This window comes from Mirounga leonina, unplaced genomic scaffold (genome assembly GCF_011800145.1).
Source record: "Mirounga leonina isolate KUSES-001 unplaced genomic scaffold, KU_Mleo_1.0 Mir_376, whole genome shotgun sequence".
Classification (NCBI taxonomy): Eukaryota; Metazoa; Chordata; class Mammalia; order Carnivora; family Phocidae; genus Mirounga; species Mirounga leonina.
In genome coordinates, this window is record NW_023270718.1 from 9,718,603 (window position 1) to 9,730,922 (window position 12,320).

The 12,320-nt window shown below is 38.3% G+C and overlaps 1 protein-coding gene across 1 annotated transcript in view; it reads left to right on the forward strand.

Annotated features, from left to right (window-relative positions):
- ZNF667 (zinc finger protein 667) overlaps positions 1 to 12,312 on the forward strand; it is a 38,031-nt gene extending 25,719 nt beyond the window's left edge. Inside the window, exon 5 of the mRNA XM_034986166.1 lies at positions 10,924 to 12,312. Within this exon, the coding sequence (XP_034842057.1) occupies positions 10,924 to 11,121 (198 nt within the window). The 3' untranslated portion in view covers positions 11,122 to 12,312. The remainder of the gene's footprint in view (positions 1 to 10,923) is intronic.
- Positions 12,313 to 12,320: the final 8 nt, after the last annotated feature.

The window sequence follows — 12,320 nt, forward strand, 5'->3', positions numbered from 1 at the left end:
CACTAGTAATGTTTGAAGACGGGTGCACTCTGGGTAACCACAGCAACAACCAAACTTAAATCTAGTCCAATTCCTGTCTGTATTAATGACATCCCCCCAACACACACACACACACACACACACACAAGGCTTAACAGAAGGAATGACACGGCCATTTCCAGGAAATGTTTACCTCTGTTTTTACTGTCCTACACAAGATTCTTAGCTGGGGTAGGCGGGGGGCAAAATTACAAGGCATACAAAAAAGCAAGAAAAATCTACACTTCCCACCCCTACCAAGTGACAGAAGAATCCAGAACTTACTCAGAAGTTACATAGCTGTTGGACAATTTATAATATGTTAAAGTTCTAATAAAAAAGTTGCACAACAGGCAAATTACATGGGTCATTTGAGCAGAGAGATGAATGATGGAAATGCTAGAAATCAACACAAACAGTGCCTTCAACAAGCTCATCAATAATACACAGTCAAGGGAATAAGTGACGTTGAAAGTAGGTCAGTAAAAATCACCCAAACCAAAACAAATTGGGGGGGGGGGGCAAGGCAAGGGGTACAGGGAGGTGACAAAAAAGAACATCTGAGAGCTGTAGGGAAAGGTCTACTGGTCCAACACATGCATAACTGGAATCCCAGAAGGAATAGACAAAATGGAGCAGAAGAAATATTTGAAGATATTGGCTGAATGACACCAGAACATAGGTATATAAAGCTCAGAGAATACCAAGAAAGATTTTTTAATTACAAAGGAACAATGATAAGAATTACAGCAGACTTAGGGGGGGAAAATTACAGTAGACTTAGAAGTAATGCAAACTAGAGGACAATAATGACATTTGTAAAGTGCTAGAAGGAAAAAGCTGTCTTTATTGAAACTTCATGGAAATACCTTTCAAAATTGATAGAGGAATGAAGACCTCAAAAACAATACGTTGCCATAAGACCTCTCTATTTGAAATAAATGAAGTGCTTGAAGCAGAAGGAATGTGAAACCATAACAAATTCTTGGATATACACAAAGGAAAGAAGAGAAGTGGAATAAATGAAGGTAAAACATTTCATCTTTTCTTCACTTACGTAAATGTCTAAAAGATAATTTTAAAACAGTAACATGCTTTGTGTGTTTACCGCATGTAAAAGTAAAATGCATGACAAGTGCAAAGGATGGGAGACAAACTGGGAATATGTTGTGTAGGATCTTGCTGAGTGGCACAAGATGATGATATATTCTGGTTAATTAAAGATACATGTTAACTTTAGGTTAATCACAAACTTTTTAAGGAGGTTAAGTTAATAGAATAAAATGGAATAATTTAAAAATATTCAGTTAACCCAATAGAAGGCAGAAAAAGAACAAAAGCTGGAGAATAGAACAATTAGAAAATGATTAAGAGGATGGATTGATTTTAATCCAAATATATATATTTTTAAATTACATCAAATATAGATGTCTAGGGGTGCCTGGGTGGCTCAGTTTTTAAGTGTCTACCTTCGGCTCAGGTCATGAGCCCAGAGTCATGGGATTGAGCCCGGCATCAGGCTCCCTCCTCAGCGGGGAGTGTGCTTCTCCCTCTGCCTCTCCCCCTGCTTATGATCTCTCTCAAATAAATAAAATCTTAAAAGAAAATGCAGATGGTCTAAGCATACCAGTTAAGACAAGAGATTGTAAGACTGGAGAAACAGGACCCAAGTATATGCTAGCAGAAACACACTTTATATAGGCATAAATAATTAAAAAGTTAACTAGTGGGGAAAAGATAGATCATGCAAACACAAAAAGTTGGAATCACTATGTTAGTATCAGGTAAAGCTGATTTTAGAACAACAAATATAATCAGGGATAAAGAGAAACCTTATATAACAAAGGAATCAATTTCCAGGTAAATAACAATCCTAAGTGTGTGGATATGTATCAAGTTACAGAGGTACAAATTACACAAGTGAAAAAACAGGGCAAATAGACCAATTCACTACTGGGGATTTCACCATTGTCTTTCAGCTATTAGTAGAAGAAGTAGACACAAAATCAGAATATAAGGCCTGAACAATACAACTGACCAAGTTAACTAGTTGACATTTATAAAACACCACAAAGCGGAATACATTCTTTTCGAGTATACATGAAGAAGTACACACGACTATAATATAAATTTTAAGTTTTGAACAGTTACATAAAGTACATTCCCTGTCTGTAGCAGAACTAAACTAGCAATAACAGTAAGATACCTGAAAATGTTTGGGAGACTTAAATTACAAATTCCATTTTTAAAATAACGGTTCAGATTATCTGTTCCTTCTTGAGAAAGCTTGGTAGTTTCTTTCAAGAAATTTTCTCATTTCACCTAAGTTGTCAAATTATTTCCATAAAGTTCACAACATTCTCTTAACCCATTTCATAACTAGAATTTGTGGTGACATCACCTTTGCCATTCCGGATATTGGTAACTTGTGTATTTTTTTTTTTCAGCAGTCTGAATGAAGATACATTGGTTTTATTGACCTGCTTTTATTTTTCTGTTTCCTATCTCATTTATTTCTATTAGTAATTATTTCCATTCTTCTGCTAACTTTGTGTTTCATTGCTCTTCATTTTCTAATTAAGGTGGAAATTAAAGTCACTAGGAGCTTTCAAAATTTTGTAACTTAGTACTATTACATTTCCTTCTAAGAACTGTTAGTTGCATCCCACACATTTTGACATGCTCTATTCTAAGTTTTATTCAATTTAAAATACTTCCTATTTTCCCTTTGATTTCTCTCTTGACCCATGGGTTACCATTTCGGTCCAAACATTTGGAGATTTTCCAAGTATCTTTCATTTACTGGTTTCTAATTTAATCCCTTCTGGTTAGGAAACATTTTGTATGACTTGAATCCTTTTAAGTTTATTGAGATATGTTTTGAAGCCTGGAATATGGTCTATTTCAGTAACTATTCTGGGTGCATATGAAAATAATTTGTATACTATTCTTGGGTGGAGGGTTTTTAAAATGTCAGGTCAAGTTGGCTGATAGTGCAGTTCAGGTCTTCAATATCCTTTATGATTTTCTGTCTACTTGTTCTTATGACAGATGTGTGTCAGAATCTCTTATTATAATTTTGGATTTGTCCATTTCTCTTTGTAATTCTATCCATTGTTTCCCCAGGTAATTCAGGTGATTTCCTCACATGCATGCACTGATCAGTGTTTAGGTAAAAACTAGTATTTACCCAGATAAAAAATTCTGATGTCTAAAGGTTTTTTTCTCTAAGAGCTCTCAGGCACTTCATCCTGGGAACTCCAGCCACCTCAATGTCCCTAACTCCCAGATCCGTGTCCTCAACTCAGACGATAGCCTGGAAACTCTCTTTATGTAGTTATTTGGGTAAATCCTAGTACTCCTCTCATTTGTTTTCCATTTTTCAAGGATCTCAGTCTTGTTGCCTTATGTCCAGTGTCTTGAAACCAAGGTTTCATATATTTTGTCCAGTTTTTACTGTTTCAGATGGGAGGATAAACTATTCCCCCATAATTCTGTCTTCACCAGAAGTGCATATCTCAAATACACATTTAAGGAGAACAGGGATCACTATGGATGTAGAGTTTAAACAAAAAAGTGTTGCAATTTACATTCTTGTACATGTGCTTTTAAAAATCTTTACCAATATTTTTGGAGGAGAAGTTCCTGGATCAGAAAGATAGGCAAGGGGCACCTGGGTGGCTCAGTTGTTAAGCATCTGCCTTCGGCTCAGGTCATGATCCCAGGGTCCTGGGAGGCTCAGGTCATGATCAGGCTCAGGCATTGGGCTCCGTGCTTTTTTTAAAAAAAGGCAAATTCTAATAGGTCTTTAACTTGCCTTTTCTATTCAAACTACCATTTCTCTAGAATGAGGGATTCTTAGACAAATTTTATGCGCTTTACTCAGTGCTGCCTATATCTTGCTCACCAAGTTGGGATATATTAGTATAGTTTTTCAAAATTTCTTCTACCTACTTTTTTTCCCCATTATTGCTAGTCTTACCAAGGGCAGAAAGTACCAAAGATCCTGGCATATTCTTTAGTGTGGCCTTGTTTCTGTATTAAACTTTTAGTGTGTGATGTGAGGTCGTATCACTTTACTCTTTCATTGGTGCCGGCACTTTTTTGTTGTTCAGTTTTGATGGAAGGAAGTTCTGTTAAGTCTTAGTCTAACATTATTCTGTAGGTTCTCTTAAAGGCTAGACTTTTAAATTTTTGAATGAATAGAGCTCTTCTTGATCTAGTTACTTATCCAAGGGCAGTGCTCCAGACTGGCAGAAAATTTGTTTTAGCCCAGTGATTCTCAAACGTTACTGTGTATTCAGATCACCTGGGGATCTTATAGAGATGCAGATTCTGAATCAGTAGGTTTGGATTAGGGCCCAATATTCTGGAATTTTGACAAATGATCAAGTGATGCTGATACTGCCAGTCCATAGCCCACACGCTTGGAATATAAAGATTTAGCCTTTACCTTGCAGTCTTTTTTTTTTTTTTTTGACAGAGACACAGCGAGAGAGGGAACACAGCAGGGGGAGTAGGAGAGGGAGAAGCAGGCTTCCCGCTGAGCAGGGAGCCCGATGCGGGGCTCCATCCCAGGACCCTGGGATCATGACCCGAACTGAAGGCAGACGCTTAACAACTGAGCCACCCAGGCACCCCTTTACCTTGCAGCCTTGCATGTCATTGGCAGTTTTTCTCCTGTCACGTGATAGATTACCTTTTCTAAATCTTAAGTGTTTCCTCCTTGGACCCTTCAGCTACTCACCCTGCCACTCTGCAACTGTAAATAATTTAGGGAGGCTTCTAAAGTCAGACTTTTTGATATAACACTGGTTCCAATCAAGGTGCTGTGGTGTGGTGTTTTTGTTTTTTTAAGATTTTATTTATTTGAGAGAGAGCATGGGGGCAGGGAGGAGCAGAGGGAGAGGGAGAGAGAATCTCAAGCCGACTTTATGCTGAGTGCAGAGCATAACTGACTCAACTGACTGAGCCACCCAGGCACCCCTCAAAGTGCCTTTTCTTTTGCCTTTCCAGATATGACAGTGCTTTGGAGGAATTTTATGCTCTTCAATACAGCATCAGTTTCCTCTCAGGATTCTTACCACATTTAGCAGCATTTCCTTATGGATTTTGAGGCTCAGAATGGTAGATACCTCTTTACTTCATCAAAGATGGCTCTCCTATGTTTTTCTTATTCTTGTTGCTTTAATTTGGTTTCAGAAAGGAGAAATGGATAGATACAACTTGGTTCCACCTCTCTATTTTATTTTTATTTATTTATTTTTTAAATTTTTAGAGGGGGAGGGGCAGAGGGAGAGAGAATCCCAAGCAGGCTCCACGCCCAGTGGGAAACTCGACCCCACAACCCTGAGATCATGACGTGAGCCGATATCAAGAGTTGGACACTTAACTGACTGAGCCACCCAGGCACCCCTCCACCTCTTTAAATTCAGAAATTAGTAAATACATTTAGAGGCTCCTTCTTGAATTTGCCTCCTTATGGGTATGTCCCACTTACAGTGGAAAGGTGGGGTAAAAATGAAGTTTCTTCACTTGAAGGCAATCCTCTTTGTAGATCAGGTCTTCTGTCCTTTATATAAACAGCTTCACTTTCTGTTGGTTGTCTCTGACACCTTCTGTGAAGGAAGCCACCTTTGGAGGGTTTTAAAAGGAACTCCCCTGAAGTCTTTTGGCATGAATGGTCCAGGTGATGAGGCTTAACTGCTTGTCACCCAAGCCGTCGTCTCTTGCTGTTGAGGTTGCCTTGTCTAGCATGCATCCATTTTAGGATTACTGGCAAGATAGCTAAATTGAGTCCACTTCACCCATGGCAATTTAACTTACCCTTGCTACAGGGGCTGTGGCAGCACACCACCTAATCAAACACACTCTGCAGCAAAACATAGGAATAGTCACACATTTAGTGAATCGATAAATGCCCTCATGTCAGTTCAGGTCAAGTTTTTTCTTTATGGGAACTGAATCTCAACCTCCGTCGACGCTGCCCCCATTCCTTGGGAATTTTGTGAACTGTTCAATCCAGTGATACAAATCTGCTGCTGGAGGCATATGCACTTAACCCAGACTGGCCAGAGTATCCCATACCATGGACCCAGTGCTTGGTCCAGAGTATGCACATAGCATAAACTGGAGCAAATCCTATTTTTCCTCTCTGACATGGAGGCTAAGAGAAAGAAGATCACCTTCCTTTTGAGATTAAAAGCTCTAAGGACCTTTTAAGTCTAGTATCAGATGACATTTTTTTCACCAAGAAAGAATCTGCCAGAGTATGAAACAACTGAAAGCAGAGCAGTTAATCTCTGATGAGTCTGAGTACCTGCTTGAAGCTGTACCAAATAAACATTACACCTTTCAGTTACAGGTACTACTAATAAATACTTTCTCCTAAGCTGATTGGAATTAGGTTTTCATCAATCTTTTTTTTAGATTTTTTATGTATTTGAAAGAGCCTGAGCTGAGCAGGGGGGAGGGGCAGAAGGAGAAGCTGACTCCCAACTAAGTGGGGAGCCTGATGCAGGGCTTGATCCCAGGACTGAGATCATGACCTGAGCCAAAGTCAGACCCTTAACCCACTGAGCCACCCAGGCACCCCCTCGGTCAGAATCTTTATGGCAGTTGCTGTTTCTCCATTTATCAACTATAGACTCTTTAGTAATCTTTCTTAGGAAAGATAAGAATTTAACTCATCCCGCTAAGTAAATTATAAATTCAGTCTCCTGTTTATTAGCTAACCTTTATTTCTTATTCTATCAAATTTATACAGATCTCTTGAATCCCCTCTATCAGAATATTGCCCCTTATCCTTGTATTCATTCATTCTCTCATTATTGCTATCAACCTCCCACCATCCAATCTATCAGCTACATTTTGCCTTTTACATTATTAAATAGGCAATATATAGGCCTATATATACAGAGACAGTGACTTGTATATATGTGACATATATAAGTGACTTGTCTATATATTATAAAATTGGAAATAAAATAGCACTTGATCATTATCATTAGGTAAATATTCTCTGAAGAGTTGGAGCCAAGCAATATGTGATTACATTTCTTTTTTTTTTTTTTTAAGATTTTATTTATTTATTTGAGAGAGAGAGAGAGAGAGAGAGAGAGAATGAGAGAGAGCACATGAGAGGGGGGGGGGTCAGAGGGAGAAGCAGGGAGATCGATGTGGGACTCGATCCCGGGACTCCAGGATCACGACCTGAGCTGAAGGCAGTCGCTCAACCAACTGAGCCACCCAGGCGCCCATGTGATTACATTTCTTTCTCTATAGGTCCAATGTTAGGATCCCAGTCTGTGCTTAAAGGATTATCTTCCTAATATCAGTCAAATGCAGTTTATCTTTTTTATATTCTATGAATCATACCACATTTCGTCAGGGCTTGTTTTATATTCAGACCTGATAACTGGTATGGTTTCCCCTTTGTTTTTCCCAAAGCCAATAATTGCCTTTCTTTCCATTTTCCTAAGGAAAACTCATCTTTACCATAGTGCTAAAATCCTCCGATTTCATACTTATTAACGTAACCTATTCCAGTCTTCCTGAAGACTTTCTTCACTGAGTCCCTGAATTCTTAGCCTACCAGTAATTTGGTCTGATTGTTGTAGAGCAATGACAATGCTAGTCATCCTCAACACCACTTTCTCAGGTTAGATCCATTGTTTATTGAAGCCTTTCCTGCTGCCACCTTCCTTTTCCATCCAGATTTCACTAAAGTTGATCCTTTAATACGCTAATAAAGGGTAAATGAAAGTAAACTGAAGCAAACTGCATATACAGAATATCAGTGTTTGGCCTCATGCTTTATTGTTGTTTATGTATAGACTTTTAGATTCAAAGTAATTTTAGCTCATAACTTGGAAGGTGCTGTTCTGTTTTGTTATCTAATATTACTAATAGGAGGGAAGGCAAACACTATCTTGAATGTTCTTTTTAGGAAATATTCACATTTTTTGAAAGCTTTTTAGGATGGTTTCACTTTCAATATTCTGAAATTTCACAAGCATATTTCTGGATGTCTTTTTTTCTGTTGTAATTGTGGTTTTTGCCAGTTCAGCCTGCCCAGCACTCAGTGAGCTATTCCAAGCTGAATATTCATAACTTTCTTGAGTTTAGAAAGATTCTCATCTATTTGATATATCCCTTATATTTTCTTTGTAAACTTCTCTGAAACTCCTATTAATTAAACTTCTATGTCCTTTTTGTTTCTTATTTTCTTTTAATTTATGAATTTGGAAAGTTTTCTTAATTTTCTTTAAAACTTCTATTAAAGGGGGCGCTTGGGTGGCTCAGTTGGTTGGGCGTCTGCCTTTGGCTTGGGTCGTGATCCTGGGATCCTGGGATTGAGCCCCGCATTGGGCTCCTTGCTTGGCGGGGAGCCTGCTTCTCCCTCTGCCTCTGGCTCTGCCTGCTTGTGCTCTCTCACTCTGTCTGTCTCTCTCTGTCAAATGAATAAATAAAATCTTTTTTTTTTAAAGATTTTATTTATTTATTTATTTGAGAGAGAGAGAAAGAAACAGCATGAGAGGGGATAGGGTCAGAAGGAGAAGCAGGCTCCCCGCTGAGCTGGGAGCCTGATGTGGGACTTGATCCCAGGACTCCGGGATCATGACCTGAGCCGAAGGCAGTCGCTTAACCAACTGAGCCACCCAGGCGCCCCTGAATAAATAAAATCTTAAAAAAACAAAAAAACTTCTATTAAGAGGCACCTGGTGGCTCAGTCATTAAACATCTGCCTTTGGCTCAGGTTATGATCCCAGAGTCCTGGGATCCAGCCCCGCATTGGGCTCCCTGCTCAGCGGGAGGCCTGCTTCTCCCTCTCCCATTCCCCCTGCTGCTTATGTACCCTCTTTTGCTGTCTCTCTCTCTGTCAAATAAATAAATAAAATCTTTTAAAAAAGATAAAACTTCTATTAAGTTTATTACAGCAATAACTTTTTCATTCTTAGGAGTTCTGACTTTTTTTTTCTAGAAAACATTATTTTCTGTACATATTTTTCTTTAATGATTTTTAAACATTTTAATTTCAGTATAGTTAACAGTGTTTAAATATTAGTTTCAGGTGTACAATACTATCTAATTTTTTTTTTTTTAAGATTTTATTTCTTTGGGAGAGCATGAGCGGGGGAGGGGTAGAGAGAGAAGCAGACTCCCTGCTGAGCAGGGAGCCTAATCTGGGGCTTGATCTCAGAAGGATCATGACCTGAGCCGAAGGCAGACGTTTATCCGGCTGAACCATCCAGGTGCCCCTCTGTTTCTTTTTTGATAGCTTTCCATATTAACCTGTTCAAATCTGACATAAATTTTTAGTTTTTTTCTGTCATTATGTAACTTTCTCCACTTTAGGTTTAGTGCTGTCTCTTGGTCCTTATTATAATAGCTGATCGTTTTCTTCATATGTTACGGTCCTTAACTGTTCCAACATTTAAGAATGATATGGCTTGGGGGCGCCTGTGTGGCTCAGTTGGTTAAGCAACTGCCTTCGGCTCGGGTCATGATCCTGGAGTCCCTGGATCGAGTCCCACATCGGGCTCCCTGCTCAGCGGGGAGTCTGCTTCTCCCTCTGACCTTCCTCCTTCTCATGCTCTCTGTCTCTCATTCTCTCTCTCTCAAATAAATAAAATCTTAAAAAAAAAAAAAAAGAATGATATGGCTTGGGGCGTCTGGCTAGATCAGTCAATAGAGCTCAGTCAGTAGAGTATGTGACTCTTGATCATGGTGTTGTTTGAGCCCCACATTGGGTGTAGAAATTACTTTAAAAAAATGGGGGCGCCTGGGTGGCTCAGTCGTTAAGCATCTGCCTTCGGCTTGGGCCATGATCCCAGGGTCCTGGTCCTTCCATGCTTAGCAGGAAGCCTCCTTCTCCCTCTCCCACTCCCCCTGCTTGTGTACCCTCTCTCGCTGTGTCTCTGTCAAATAAATAAAATCTTTAAAAAAAAGAAAAAAATGATATGGCTTGATTACCCCAGGTAGCTGTAGATCAGTTTCCCTGAATAGGAAGGGTTACTGAGATCTTTGTATGCATGGGAAGGACTAGCAAGTCAAAGAGAGATTCTCCAAATTGCTGAAAAGGTTTTGACTTAGCCACCAACTCTCATGCTAACTACCCAAGTTTCCATAAGTTAATTTTTTCATAGTTTAAATTTCTTATATTATTACATTATTGCCTAGAACTTCAAATACTACAGATAACACTAGGTCTCCTCTTAACCAGAATATCCAATCCCAGTCTCCTCCCTAGAAGGAACACTTATCAGTTGGCATGTGTCTCTCCAGAACCTTTTTGAAACATTTGCATACTTATTTAAATGTATTAGAAACATGTTAAAAACATAATTCTGTGCAAGTCTACAAAATTTGCTGTTTCAATGTCCTTTAGTCAAATACATCGATGTCCGTATCACTGGTGCATTCTTTCAAACTGCTGCTAATATTTCTAGTCATGCCCCATGGAACTTTAGGTTGTTTCCAATGTTTCATGTACTAACCATAATGCCCTCCAAAGGGACTATAGTGAACATTTTAAAAACTTCACTGCCTCCAAAGTGGCAGTGAGGCCGCCGTTCTTATTGCTCCATGCCCCTGCCACTTTTTGGGAGTACATTATTTAAATTTGCATCTCAATACTAGTGAGGTTGAGCCGCGACTATTTTCTGTATTTCTGCGATTTGCCTATTCTCATATTTTGTCCATTTTTATACCTCCTTAGTTGTCTTTTGCTTATTTATAGGTGTTCTTACATCTTTCCCTTTATATTATATTACAAATATTTTCTTCCTTTCTGTTTTTCTAAATTTTAAGAACATTTTCTTTTTTAGAAATGTATGTCCAACACCAATTAATAAATATATCCTACTATGTGTGCTTATAATATTTTACTTGTTTTACATTTAGGATCTTAATCAACTGGAACTCCCTTTTTGTGGATGGTGTGAAGTAAGGATCCTATTCAATTTACTTAGAGTGTGGAGTGAGGAAGCTGTTGGCTTCCACAAAGAAAAGCATTTAACAGTCTTGTCACTGTTTCTTATTACCATCCCTCCCACCCCCAGCCTCTACACACAAACCAGCTTGAAGCCTAAACTCCCCTAGGGATGCTCTGTACACAGCATTTGGCCAGAGTGGCTCCTATTACTGAAATCCCTATCATTCAAACATTTCAGGTCACAGCAGCCTCTGCTACATTTCATGAATGAACACTTTCCTCCATTTTGTCTTTTATTTGCTCAGTTCTTTTCATCCACTGATGACCCTGCTTTCTGATCTTTGTTTGGTATCTTTTTCATTGTTTTATGCATTTAATGGGATATGGAAGGAAGGTATATTTATATACTGTTAACTGTGAAAGAAAATCTTGGTTTTTCCAATGAAAATTCTGATATTGATAAGTTGCCTTTCCAAAAATTTGTACAAATTCATACTCTCACACATACTCCTTTCCTGCTTTTGCAATGCATATTTTTTATAAATCTGATATTGAAGGATGGATAGTTCATTGGCTTAACTTGTATTTCTTGATTCTAGTGAGATTCAGTATTTATCATACATTCATCAGTCACCTGTTGCCTCTTTATATCCTTTGCCTTTGGGAATAGTAGTGTCATTTTCTAAGTGATCTGTAGGACCACTTTTATATTAAGGATATGGATTTCATGTATGTTGTAATAATTATCTCTAATTGTGATATTTAAAAACTTTGTGTTTATACTATCTTTGACTATATAAAAAGCTTAATAAAGTTCTTATGCCATCAAACCTAGAATCTGTGTAATTGTGGCTTCTGGATCTCATGCCCTGTTTAGGAAGATTGTTTTCACTCTTTGATTATAAATTGTTACTATGTCCTCTAATAACTCTTTCACATTTGGATAAAAGAATGAAGGAATTGGTTTTGTACAGAGCAGAATCAATTTTACCAATACTGTTAAGCCACTGACAAATTCCTTTATATATTTTATGTGTTTATCTGTATGAATGTACATGTGTCTGTTCACATGCACACAGTGTTTCAAGCCTTAAAAAATTCTTAGGATTTTGTTAGGTACGAAGAATCTGTAGATTAATTTTGGGCCTCCTAACATCTTGAGAATAGTCTTCCCCTGCAGGATAAAATGTCTATTCAAATCTTCCTTTTTGCCCTCCATTTCATCATTTTCTTTGTACCTATATTCATATGTGAATTGGTTACTGAAGTGATTGCATATTCAAAGCCTCCAAGAGTTAGGAAGTAATATAAAGTGTAAAATAAGTCAGATGTAAGGGAAGGAGGAATGGTTTGAACTGTGGAGAAC